A 12,829-nucleotide genomic window follows, 5' to 3' on the forward strand; every position below is an offset into this window, starting at 1 on the left:
ACGAAAAGGGTTCTGAGCAATTACTAAACACCAACAACCACCACCACCACTACGGCCAATACTACCGCACAAGCACATGCAGACACAGACACTCATGCATTTTCAAATCGCGCTTACTTACTCCTCCTCACCCTCCACTTCCCACCTCTTCTCTCCGTGCTGCTTGCCCCCCGGGGCGAAAGGGAGGTGGAACTGTTACGGTTCCGCCGACACACGCACGGTCCGAGACGGGAAAAAAAAAGAGCAAGCTAAGTCCTCCCACCAGAACCGGTTCCGGAATTAGTGGAAATAGAAAACCCCCTCACGTCACTCAAGGGTGATGAGTGCCCGCCGGTTGGAGTACTATGGCGCAAGACGAAGTTCCCCGAAATATATATATAAAAGACCTATCTACTCTTGACTTATAGGGGCCAGGGGGGTCATAAGGCCAGGGGTCTGGAATCTGGATGGAATCTGATCTGAGTGAAAAATCCGACGGTGTGTTTGGTGAAATGGAAATCTCTCGTTCTAGAATTTTCGCTGGCACAACCGGGTTGAATCTGGAGAACTCTAACACCCTCTTCGTCGATTGCTTTTGCCTTATGATATTAAGCAGCAAAACGACGCAATACGGGTCCTTTTCAGTAGAACGGTATAGGGGAATGAAGAGAAAAATGTATCAGGACGGTGGAGCCCCAGCTGTGTGTGAGAGCAGAACCACCACGTAGTGTGGATTCCAGCCAGAGTCTTGTTCGAACGTGGGGTCTAAACACCAATCAACCGTGCTATCACTCACTTTTTCGTGACTACATCTGTAACTAAAATCACTTTCACGAAGGAAATTTTTCCATACTTTTGCAAGAACAGGTTCCATATGGTCTGCATGGATGAGGGATGAACCCGTTGGAGCGGAAGGGAAGGGGGTAATTAAACACCACCCCCTATTCAGCTTCCACGGCGATTTTTCGCGTTCTCCATCTCCTTCCATCACAACTCTCTCCATCACTCCCCCCAGCCAGCACCCTCCCCTCCCAGAACGGATTCCTCAAACCCGAAGACGATAAAGCGGTTTTACGCGAAAACAAAATCTCAATACACGAACGAAAGTTGCCGCTTCAAAAGATGGTGTTAGTGTCAAAATGGGCCACCGCTAGTGTGGAAGAAGAAAGGCACCCTGCACAACCGACATTTAAAGAACCTAGCATCTCGACAACCACCAACACCAACAGCAGCAGCAGCAACAGCAGAAAAAAGAACCAGCCTGTGCCTTTCACCGATCGTGATCAAGAAGAATTTGATCGTCAGATACGACAAGGTACTTATCGCCGAAACAAGCACGGTTCCTCACGTGGTGGTGGCCATAATGGACATGGGGGAGGGAGTAACAGGCATAGAGGCGGTCACAATGGCAGGAAACCACATGACAAGGTTTCGGGGATAAGTACATCTACGGTGCCTGATCTGCCTCGATCGACATCAGATGCGCTTTTGCCTCGGGGCCCTGAAACTCCAGCTGCTAAAGAACTAGCTGCTAGGATTGCCTTGCCTTCATCTGGTAATAAACGACGTGCTCGCAAAAAACCCAACGTATCTTCTTCAAACTCCACAAAGTCCACTGAGACAGCAGGGACAGGAGAGGTGGGAACCGCACAGACAGCAGGGGCAGATGATACGGCAAAAACAGACAAAGCAGACGATCTTACTCAAGATTTGATTAGACAATTTGAAAGTTTAGACAGTAGTGGTAGAATAGACTGGGCCAGTTTTGATGAATAAAGATTTGGATGAAATGAAAGTGTCGTCGTAGTGGTGGTAATGGTAGTTAGTGCTGTAGGCTCATGTATCGAGCAATTTCTCCTCCATGATAGATGTATCTCGTCCCCACATCCCTCAAACCCTAAAACCGCCCCAGGTTTTTCATTCATTTTGAAATAAAAAAAAAAAAAGCAAAAACACTTGCCACCATTTTCCCCATTCTTTTTCCCCTTTGCAAAGTGGTCAAAATTCGGATGAATAGGTTTGATGAATACTAAATGAAGAATGCTACGGTCAATCCCAACTCAGCCATGGTTAAAGCTGAATCGATGTTTGAAATTCCGATCCATCGCAGCCACAGCATTAGGAACTGTACGATTCTACAACAACTTTCAGAATAAACCACCACCACCAGGACAACCACCATCAAATCAATTGGATTCAACGCGATATCACAACCAATTGATCCACAATGCAGTCAAGTCCAGGCTTAAACTTTCACCATCTTTAGGGGCTTCGAGGAAATTGCCATTTAGAACCATTTTCATCCTTATAGCAACGTCGTCATCCCTCTCGATGTTCTTCTACCTACTAGTTCAGCTATTCAAATTCCACAACGAAGAGAAGGAAGAAGATGGCAGTAACAAGAAGAAGAGGAAGAAACTGCGATCTATTTTTCTTCCGCTTTGGCTCAACCCAAACTTGATCCGCCGCAAAACGTTTCATTTTCCTCAAGGCGTGCGGTATTTGGACGAGGAATACTACGAGTATCTAATGACTGAAATTGCCCAAATGTGCCATACAAACCCCGAGGATATAACCAAGAGAGAGATTGATGCATATTTGAAGCAATTGGAAAACACCAATGTCCACTATAGTTTACTAGAGAAAATCTCCATGAATAAGAAAATTCGAGAAATATTCGGCTTACCGTTGACTATAGAAACTGGCGATAGCGTCATGGATATACGGGTCGAACTAAAGTATCCTAGTGTATCAGGATTGCAGATTAATCTCGATTCCAACACCACCGGCACCGCCACAATCAGCAGGATCAAATGGGCAGTTCAAATATTCAACTTCAAATCCGTGGTGGACGATTCCATCAACTCCATTAGCGGCGCTTTTGAAACCTTGGATAATGCACCCGATGCAGTCCTCCATGAAGCCAAACTGGATCAGGAGCCCCTTGAAATCAACAACAAGCACAGATACTATGAGATACACTTCCAGCACCAAGTAACAGTCAAAGATCAACTGGGCGATAAAGTGGGTAAATTGCACTACAAGGGCACAATTGATTTCGATCACCCGTCGATTAATCGAGGTATAAAGCTATGCAACGTTGATCTTGTATATAGTGACACCAAGTATAAAATCGTCTAACGTGGCCCTTATTCATCTGCACCTGCCTCCGCACCTGCCTCTGCCTCTGCATCTGCATCGGATATGCTCAGTAGTTCATGAGTTCCTTTCTCCTCCTCTTGCTCATCGCGTGCGTCTCGCTCATCGCGCTCATCGTGTTCATCTTCGATTTCCGAGTTTTCGTCGTTGCGCGTATACAACGCGTAAACGGCACTCTTGAACAAGGTATACACCAAAGGGATCTTTGTTTCGAGCTCGCGCAAGTTCTGCGTTAGTCGCACACTGGCATTGCGAGGATCGTCCTTGGCGATGAACGACTCTAGTATCCGGTTGATCTTGACGAGGTTGGTGTTGATGTTTTGGTACTCTGTCAATACTGCCGATTCCAAGTGGGTTAGATGGGCGATTTGCGAGTAGTCTACTAGCTGCAAATCCTCGGGTTCCGGATCTCGATTCGACGTAGCCATCTCTGCTGTCTGCTGTTTGCTTCCCGTTGGTGATATGTGGGGTTAGCAGTTCGTGGTGGTGGTGGTTATGCGATAATACGCTTTGACCGCGTCTCCCCCCTGTTGATACTTCCCGTGCGGCTCGCGCCCAAAATAGGCAGGCAGTGCGGCGGCGGGCATAGCTGATGCTGAGACCTGCATATAGCCATGCGAGTATAATATGTCACTTGAAACTGCAAACCTCCCCTTCCAATCTGATTGCTACTGGTGACCAAACAAAGAGAGAGCACACCATCGTCATCACCATCCCATCCATTTGCTCGTTATTCTTCCCGTCCCCAGTTCTTTTTTGTGCTTTTCTTTGTTTGTATACTTCAATTCCAGACGAGCTCTTTTCCTGGGGCAAGTCAATTGAATTTCAGAGATGTCTACAGCTACTCAAGTCCAGCCTCAGGAGACCGCCGGCTCAAAGGGGGTCAGCGACTCGACTCCTCATGAAGCTCAGCCGGGCATGCCCACAAACAAAATGGCAGCGGGCGACAAGATGAAGAAGAAGTTGGTGAGAGCGCCTCCCAACACCAACCAAATGAAGTACAAAGTCTGGCTCGCAGGCCACACCACGTCCTTGGTCTTTGGTACAATATCGTTGATATTCCAGGTCTTTTGGTTGCCCAATAAATTCTACATCAACTCCATCTCCTACAGGTTAGCGTTGCTCGGTGGGTTCATTGCATTGACGGCGACGTTCAGTCACAAGTTTGGCTTACATTTCTTGCCCCCGATAGCTACCTTACTCAGCCACCAAAACTTCCAGTACATGATCTTGGCCATCGTCTGGTGCTTCACATTCAAGTCGGTGTTCAAGATCGTGCCTTTTTTTCTCATTAGTCTCTTGCACTTGGGCTCGATGAAGAAAGTGCACGCTGTGGAAAAGAGACAGGATTTTTTGGCGTCGCTTATCGCGTATGATGAGTTAGCGTTGATTTTGATTTTGGTCTTGAGAACTTTGTTCTTTAGGAATAGTTCCGGGTTCCAATTGGTCTTGTTTTTGATTTTCTACTGGTTGAGGATCTTGTACAACACCGAGACTGGCAATTTGTTTGGTGCTATTGTTGACAGACTCGATGGGGAAGTTATGAAGATCAAAAACCCCAAGGTTCAGCATTATTGGTCAAAAACGAGACAGTTTGTTCGGGAAAAACAATGGAGTGAACGTCATGAATAAGCGATGCATGCAGGTAGTTAGAGTCCGTGTGGAGATCTGGACGAAGTGTAGAGACTATATGTAATTTTTTTTTATTACCTCCAGTTTACTTGGTATTTATTGCAAAATTGTAGAACCTCCTAAGCAGTTATGTTAAGTGGTGGGTAATAGCGGAAATGGCGGTACGACGAAATCTCTCTTTCAGCTACAACAAAAGCAAAAAAAAGTCTCGACGAATTTCAACTCCGCCCATCCCCTTTACCCCCATCAACCGGCAAAGTTCAGTAGAGAGCACACTCCTGGACAACAACAGCAACGCTCTTAACAAACACCTCCACTGAAATGTCAAAAGTTCCCGCAATCTATCAATTGGGCCACTTGCCCATCAAAGACCACGTCTTTTCGCCAGACCGCACCATCTTGGCAGTAACCAAGGAAAACCAAGTTGAAATCTACAAGATCAACCCCCAGAACCTAAGCGCTAAACCGCAATTGATTGCGCATTTGAGAGACCACGACAAGACAGTCACTTCCGTCGACATCTCCCCAGACGGCACCCGCATCCTCACTTGCTCGCAGGACCGCAATGCCTTAGTCTGGGAATACCAGGACGGAGAATTCAAACCCACGCTCGTATTATTGCGCATCAACCGCGCGGCCACCGTGTGCAGATGGTCGCCCGACGGCTCCAAGTTTGCCGTTGGGTCCAGCGATAGAATCATCGCTGTATGCTACTACGAAGCCGAGAATGACTGGTGGATCTCGAAACACTTGAAGAAACCCATCAAGTCGACCATCACCACGTTGGACTGGCACCCCAACGGCGTGCTCTTAGCGTGTGGCTCCACCGATGGCCACGTGCGTGTATTCAGTGGATACATCAAGGGGATCGACGCTAAGCCCGAGCCGACTCTATGGGGCACCAAGTTGCCGTTCCAGACCCTATGCGGCGACTTTACGAATGAAACGATGGCCTGGATCCACGGCGTCAAGTTTAGTCCCCTGGGCGATGCGTTAGCTTGGGTCTCGCATGATTCTAGCTTGGGGGTGGTTTACCCTGCAGGCGAAGGAGAACCACCGCAAGCAGTATGGAACGTCAAGACGGACTATTTGCCGTTCAAGTCCGTGGTGTGGACGGGGGAAAATCTGGTTGTTGTCGGTGGGTTCAATTGTAACTTGGTTGTTTTCCAAGGCGATGTCTCCGGCTGGAGCGAGGCGTACAAGATTGAAGAGCAAAAGGACTTGACTGAAGAACCAGCCAAAGTTGCCGATGACGAAGATGACGCTGAGATTTCTTCGCACCAGGCTTTGAACATGTTTAAACAGATGGACTTGAAGGGAAGAGTTAATAAACCTAGCGGTGGTTCTCTGAAGGCTTCAAAGGCCTTGAGCACTATTCATCAAAACACCATTGCAAGTATCAAGAACTTTGCTCCTGGAAAAGTCTCAACATCGGGTATCGATGGAAAAGTTGTTATTTTCAACGTATAGAGGGTATAATCAACGATTTTTTTTTTTAACCTTCTGAGAAACATTTTGTATTTGAGAGTAGAATCCTATATACTAGAGATAAAAACCTTGACCTTTTTAACAAGTTTAGCTCATTGAGAAAGTGCGCCTTTCTTTCAATCAGTAATTCCCAATCACTGTTCAATCTAATTTTTGCGAGTTAGTAAAAAGAAAGCTTCCTCCTGGTAAATGCTGCTGGGAGGGGGGGGGTTCACAATATTTGATCAGTAAATTGAGCTTTGGTAAATAGAGTTATCTTCAGCTAGTTTGGTTCAGAAGCAGAACTGAAATAAATACTTTTTTTCATCATCAAAATCATGAGCTCCCCCCCCTTCTCACCCGACTTTGCAAAAACTTTGTTTCCACATACCCTTTATTTCATAGTTAGTAAGTGAGCCTCGCCAACTTCCAGCTTTCCATAAGCTTCAAAGACCTCCTAAAGACCAAAAAAAAAATCAGATGGTGATGCATGTTGTATTATCCATTGGATCACGAAATTCACCGGACAGAAAAAATGTAGGAACATATTCATCATTTTTTTTCATTCAAAAGTGTCCTCTTTTCGAAGGAAAAAGCAGAAAATAAAACATACTAAATCATGGTTAATATCAAGCTGGCAAAGTGTTTCTCAAGCTCACATATATACATATGTTATATGAATACAAATCATAAACGAAGAATTCCTTAACGATATGTCCTGCATGTACATCCTCAGTTCAAGTTAAATATCATTGATTTTAATCATTTTTTTGCGTATATGTATATATGTTTATGTATATACATAGAAGCGTCGATGGACTGATTAGCATACCAAGTAAGTCATGATCGTATCGACAACGGGTTGTCCATACCATCGATGATTTAGTTTACTGAATAGTGAATCTGTTGCAAAAAAAAGCTGGTTGTAAAGTTTTCCAAGTTTCAGAGTGTTGAAATTTTTGAAGATTTTTTCTCCAGTGAGACATCTCACAGGTCACGTGATGATGCAACGAGACATTTGCGGAAAGAATACGCGGACTTTTAAGTCCCGTACAATGTCATGATGTTGGAACGGACGCTGTTGGGCAGAAGGACAGGCGTTGACTTGCCACGCAGAGCTTGTTGCCAGTCCGTCCAAGCAGTACCCTATCATCCCCCAACGCAGAGTGGGCTTTGAACCTCAACGGGTCCAATGGGCAGTCCCATTGGCGGTGTGACCCATTACAAAAAAGAAAGGGAAGATAATCTACAGATCCAGAGAGATTTGAATATTTTTTCAGGGGAGTGAAAACACCCCTAACTTTTTAAACTCCGAAGGATCTTGATATTTCACACACACTACAACACACACACTCTCTCAAATGCAACTTCTAACCTAACCTAACCTCAGCACACGAGTGAAAAAGCTAGCGAGCTTGTTGTAGTTGCAGTTGGACTTTGAGCTCGAAATTGGAAAAATATTTTCTCACACCAAAGGTAAGTAAAGAATCCCACCCCTTTACCCCCCTGGGTAGCAGTTTGCGAAGCAAGCTTACACCTCGCTTTTTCTCATCATCATCATCATCGTTGTTATCACATTGCCTTGAGAAGCGGATTTGTATGGCAACTTCAAATTTCTTCGAAAACGTGAAATTTAACCCTGGTTACATTAGACGCTCTCTCATCAGCTGCAGTACATAGATTGTCTGTATATATACCCATAAAGGTTTTTCTTCAGGCTAGAGAGAGCACAGGCCGAGGAGCAGAGTTGCCTTGAAAAGAGATTTCGTTGCCAAGATAGAGGATTCAGGTACAGGTAAGCACCACGGGAATCACCTTACGTATCACGCAGATAGTGTCGTTATGGGTGTGTCTGGGTCGAGTGTATGTGAGTCGTCTCCATTACTCGGTACTACCACCACCACCAACAACTACAATAGCAACAGCAAGGGGTCGGATAACTCAGACTCTTCATCAACGTCAGCGAATGGTGTCAACAAGTATTCACCGATAAACAAGCGAAGTTCATATAGCAATCTAAGACATGCCCCATACTCGTCATCTTCATTACTGTCTAGCTTACCATTCCAGCAGCACTCACCACAGCCACAGCCACCGCCATTGCCGCAGTCGGGGTCGGGGTCACCCGACCTACACCGGCCTCACTCTGGAACCGGGTTGAGCAATTTGGCTCCTTCGTATGACCACGACGACGACTACGATGATGACCAAATGGCGCGGTCGAATTCGAAACGCCGCTACTCGTTTTCAGCTAACGAATACGTGAGGCTATTTCCCGATAGACCGCTATACCAGCGTTTATTATCGAGCCACCACTCCGTCACCAACCCAAACTCGCCATTTGACACTTATGTCGCCAATAATCGAAGCACTCCTCAGTTGGGCGGCCATGTCAATGGAAGCAGCGTCTCGTTTGCCACGGACGAGCCTCGGAGATTGAGCATAATCGATATCGTCAACAACTTGAGGCCCTCGAGGTTGATTGGCAATGTCAAGCCTCTTTGCAATTGGTATGCGTGTTACAAGGATGACCCAGAAGACATCAAAAACAAGGGGCTCCGCAAATTCTACACGGAGCAAAACTACTTGATTACCAAGTTCCAAGAGATTGACAACTTTTTGGATGCCGGAAAGATCCACTATAACATGTTGAGTAACTATAGCAATGATGCCACACGGGTGGCGTTGGACAACATCGAGGAGATTGACGAAAGCGTCAAGTCCAATTCCAATTCCGGCCACAATAGCCCCAGCAGATACACCAAGAACGGGAGCACGTTAGAAGACTCGCCAAACGGCAAGAGCCCGTTTATAGCTTCTCAGGACTTGGAACGTGTTGGTGAGCTCACTGCCGCGGCAAAATACACCAGGTTCTACGATGTCCCGGGAAATGTCGACCTTGACGGGGGCAAGTTTCTCGGTTTCAACCAAGAAGAAGATAGTCAAGCTGTGCTACAGGCCATCTTGGTGAATTTCCTAATCAATATTATTTTGTTGATCGGCAAAATCATAGTTACGCTATTGAGTAACTCCTTGTCCATTGCTGCGTCGTTGGTGGACTCCATCTTGGATTTTATGTCCACGTTCATCATCTACATTGTTAATAGGCTCGCCGCGCAAAACAACCATGAGGTTGAACACGCCTACCCCGTTGGCCGGTCAAGACTCGAGCCACTTGGCGTGCTAATCTTCTCAATCATCATCATTATTTCCTTTTTCCAAGTTGGCCAAGAATCGTTTAAACGGCTATTTTTCAGTACCCCTGAACAACGAGTGCCGGCCACGGTGGGGTTGGACGCAGTGGCAATCATGTTGATCACCATCGTTGCCAAACTAGGTTGCTGGATATGGTGTTCCAAGAGCGCTGCGTCATCGGTGCAAGCGTTGGCTCAGGACGCAATGACAGATATCGTGTTCAACACCGTTTCGCTATTGATGCCTTGGCTAGGCCACATTCTCAATATCTGGTGGTTCGATCCGTTGGGCGCGTTGTTTTTATCCGTATATATCATTTTCAGTTGGGGCAAAACTGCATTTGAACACATCAACAACTTGACCGGTGCCGTGGCTGATCCGTTGGAGTATAAAGTGATACTTTACATGGCATTGAGGTTTGCCGAACCCATTAAGTTCGTCACCGCGTTGAAAGTTTACCATGTGGGCGACAATTTGAACGTGGAAATCGATGTTGTTTTCGCTAATGATAAGTTCAATTTGAGTTTCAAGGACTGCCACGACATTGCTGAGGCTTTACAGTATAGTATCGAGAGCTTGCCCATGGTTGAAAGAGCATTTGTCCATATAGATTACATGGAAGGTAATTACAAAGGCCATCTCAAATAAAAAATAAATATAAAAATAAGATTAGAATGTGTCCGTGTCTGTGTGTGTCTGTCTGTGTTTGTTTATTCCTCCCGTTTCATCCTAGTATAGAAAAACATGGGACACTTCTTGTAGGCAAAAATCCAAGCTGTTGGCGAATTTGGAGATGATATCTTCGCCTTCTTTCATGATGATTCGACTAAACTTATCAGTCAAGAGCTCAACAGTCTTGAGCACTTTATTGCGGCCGGCTTTCGTCGTCAACTCCTTTGCTTCCAAAAGTGAGCTCAGTTGTCCCTTTTCCACCAACAACGCCGCGACTTTGATATATATCATGCCGCAGTAGTAGGCACAAAAGTGGATCTGGTCGGATAAATAGGCAACGTACAGATCGTTGTTTATGGCATTGATGTGGAAAATCACCGCCTGGGAATGCAGGTACATCTTGACCAACTCTTCAACCAGAGCCTGGGATAAGACTTGGTTAGCATTAGTCAAGTCCATCATTTTTTTTTTACCAGCATCGTTTGCCTCGGTTTCGGTTCTCTGAAATAAGCGGAAGTAGTAGATCAACATTGAACAAAAGTTATATGTGTACTCAATGAATTGCAATGCCGGTTGTTGAAGCAAATAGTCCCAGTTTTGATGCCATTCGGCCATATCCTTGAGCACGATTTGGAAATCGGCTTCCATTAGTGAAGGCAGTCTCTTGAGCGACTCGTCGTTGCCAAGTTGAAGGTACTTGTAGGCTGTTTGTAGAACTCCTACTTCGGCAACCATTCTGCCGTCGAAGTTGGTGGCGTTGAATAAACTCAATGCTGAGCTACAATACCTGATCCTAGCGTCGTCCAACACGGCCATTCTTCCGGAAAAGACCGAGTTTACCATGTGCACCAAACATAAATGGTTATAGATTCGTAGTATAGTTAGCGTCTCATATTGTCCCATGGCTGGGCTAGCAGCGTGAGGTGACGGTGCACCTCTCCCTAGATTACTACTGCTACTAACCCCAACACCACCATTACCATTGCCACTGCCACTGCCACTGCCACCACCGCTTGCGGAACTCTCGGTGGTTTTAAATAGTTGAAAAGTCGATTTGGTCAAGAAGGTAGTGATACCGACACTCGATAATTGCCACGGGTCCAAATTAAACCCCACAAGCTCGGGATCTTCATCCGACTGAGCAACACTAGCAACTAGGGCCGACATTGAAGTTGCATAGATACTAAGCACTACCAAGCTCTGCAAAAACTCCACCAACCCATACTCGTTATCCGTGAAACAAGTGTATTTCAAAAACGCTTGATTCAAATCGTGGATCAACACTCTAATCATTTGCCGGAATTTCTCCGTGTTGACTTCATCATCGTGAATCGAATATCGTATACTCATACAGCAACACGTGGTGAGCAACAATGGAGACTTGTATTTCAAATCAAGCACCAACTCCTCAGTGGCCCGCGACGCAGGAAACGAAACCCAACGGCCATAATTTCTTCTGAAATCTTCAATCAAGTCAACAACTTCAGCCTCGGTCAAAATGCCCAAGTCTAGTAGACTATTGTGGCTAGGCCCGCCTCGTTCAGTGCGAGCCGACGTGAACAAGCTAGTTATAGGAGTAGGGTTAACGCTCATGGGTTTAAACTCGCATTCTCGATTCACAATAGCAAACGGAGAAGTTTTCAACGTCGATGAAGAAGCTTGAAAAATTGGTGCGTTTTGGTCCATATCTCCAATCGGCAACATTGAGTTGGATCTTGAATGAACACTGGAACCACCACCACCACCATTATTCTTCGGTATTAGTGTACCACCAGCACCGAAAGATAACCGAGAATCACGGCCGATCATTTCGCGCAATGCTTGATTCCCTTTGCATATTCGGATGAGTTCTTGTACGCCATTCCAGATCATATCCAACTTGTCCCCATTTCCGTTGATTGTGTTGTTCCCAGTGTTGTTGTTAAAATCCACCGCAGTATCCGAAGAGCTTCTCAAGCCGTCCGCTTCTTTCGAAGCTTCGTCTTCAAACGAGCAAACTTTACTAATGAATCGGCACCTCAAGCACGAGTTTGGGTTCTCCGGAGACCTGAAACACCGCGTTTTCTGCTTGCGGCACAATTCGCACGCCTTGAGTGTCCGTGAGGCCTGAGCCAATCGCCGTGTTTCACTCGTTTTGTTATTTGCGGCAGCGGAAGCTTGTTTCTGCTTTTTCAATGGTGGCGTTGTTTCCGCTGGTGAAGCCAGTGCTTCCTGCATCTCGCTATGCGATGTTTCATTTTCCTCAACCATGATATGTATATGTGTATATGGAGTCTACAGGCCCTTGGAGAATATAAAGGTGGTGAAGTGGAATTTTGGTTGTAAAATTGGTGAAAGTTGCAGGGGTGGAGCTCCGTTGGAACAACGCAGCTCAAGTCTCTTTTTCGCCAAAGTGGCACGACTTTTGAAATTTGTATACTCTGAAGAAGGCATCTCTGCTATCTTCATTGCGTAGGGATGTGAAGCATATGGGAGCAGATTACAAGGAAGAAGAAGGGGGAGAGTGGAGCGGGTGGAGCGGGTGGAGCGGGTGGAGCTATTGTCGGCGTGGACGCTGTTCACTTGCGCAAGGGAGAAGCAGCTAATTTGATTAAAGGTGAATGGTTGAAAAGGTTTCCCATATACCCAACGTAAGCCAAAAGTCTCTAGCCTCTACCGTGACGACTGGGTTACACGAATACGAGCCGGTTGAAAGCTCGAGATACAACGTCCCTGTCTCGGCTGC

General features: G+C 46.0%; 6 protein-coding genes across 6 annotated transcripts; 4 read left to right on the forward strand and 2 right to left on the reverse strand. All coding sequences in view use genetic code 12, as the record gives it.

Moving 5' to 3' along the window:
- Positions 1 to 2,019: 2,019 nt before the first annotated feature.
- On the forward strand, positions 2,020 to 3,120 carry LODBEIA_P17550 (uncharacterized protein; the record flags this gene model as incomplete). The annotated part of the gene is made up of 1 exon (XM_066971678.1): positions 2,020 to 3,120. The coding sequence occupies one exon, from the start codon at positions 2,020 to 2,022 to the stop codon at positions 3,118 to 3,120; it is 1,101 nt and encodes a 366-aa protein (XP_066828693.1).
- Positions 3,121 to 3,128: 8 nt separating this feature from the next.
- On the reverse strand, positions 3,129 to 3,566 carry LODBEIA_P17560 (uncharacterized protein; the record flags this gene model as incomplete). The annotated part of the gene is made up of 1 exon (XM_066971679.1): positions 3,129 to 3,566. One exon carries the CDS (start codon positions 3,564 to 3,566, stop codon positions 3,129 to 3,131), a length of 438 nt encoding a protein of 145 aa, XP_066828694.1.
- Positions 3,567 to 3,969: 403 nt separating this feature from the next.
- On the forward strand, positions 3,970 to 4,770 carry LODBEIA_P17570 (uncharacterized protein; the record flags this gene model as incomplete). The annotated part of the gene is made up of 1 exon (XM_066971680.1): positions 3,970 to 4,770. The coding sequence occupies one exon, from the start codon at positions 3,970 to 3,972 to the stop codon at positions 4,768 to 4,770; it is 801 nt and encodes a 266-aa protein (XP_066828695.1).
- Positions 4,771 to 5,091: 321 nt separating this feature from the next.
- On the forward strand, positions 5,092 to 6,240 carry LODBEIA_P17580 (uncharacterized protein; the record flags this gene model as incomplete). Its single annotated transcript, XM_066971681.1, has 1 exon — positions 5,092 to 6,240. The coding sequence occupies one exon, from the start codon at positions 5,092 to 5,094 to the stop codon at positions 6,238 to 6,240; it is 1,149 nt and encodes a 382-aa protein (XP_066828696.1).
- Positions 6,241 to 8,079: 1,839 nt separating this feature from the next.
- LODBEIA_P17590 (uncharacterized protein) lies at positions 8,080 to 10,080 on the forward strand (the record flags this gene model as incomplete). Its single annotated transcript, XM_066971682.1, has 1 exon — positions 8,080 to 10,080. The coding sequence occupies one exon, from the start codon at positions 8,080 to 8,082 to the stop codon at positions 10,078 to 10,080; it is 2,001 nt and encodes a 666-aa protein (XP_066828697.1).
- An 81-nt stretch (positions 10,081 to 10,161) lies between these two features.
- Positions 10,162 to 12,354, reverse strand: LODBEIA_P17600 (uncharacterized protein; the record flags this gene model as incomplete). The annotated part of the gene is made up of 1 exon (XM_066971684.1): positions 10,162 to 12,354. One exon carries the CDS (start codon positions 12,352 to 12,354, stop codon positions 10,162 to 10,164), a length of 2,193 nt encoding a protein of 730 aa, XP_066828698.1.
- Between the last annotated feature and the right edge of the window lie 475 nt (positions 12,355 to 12,829).

Source organism: Lodderomyces beijingensis (genome assembly GCF_963989305.1).
Source record: "Lodderomyces beijingensis strain CBS 14171 genome assembly, chromosome: 2".
Lineage (NCBI taxonomy): Eukaryota > Fungi > Ascomycota > Pichiomycetes > Serinales > Debaryomycetaceae > Lodderomyces > Lodderomyces beijingensis.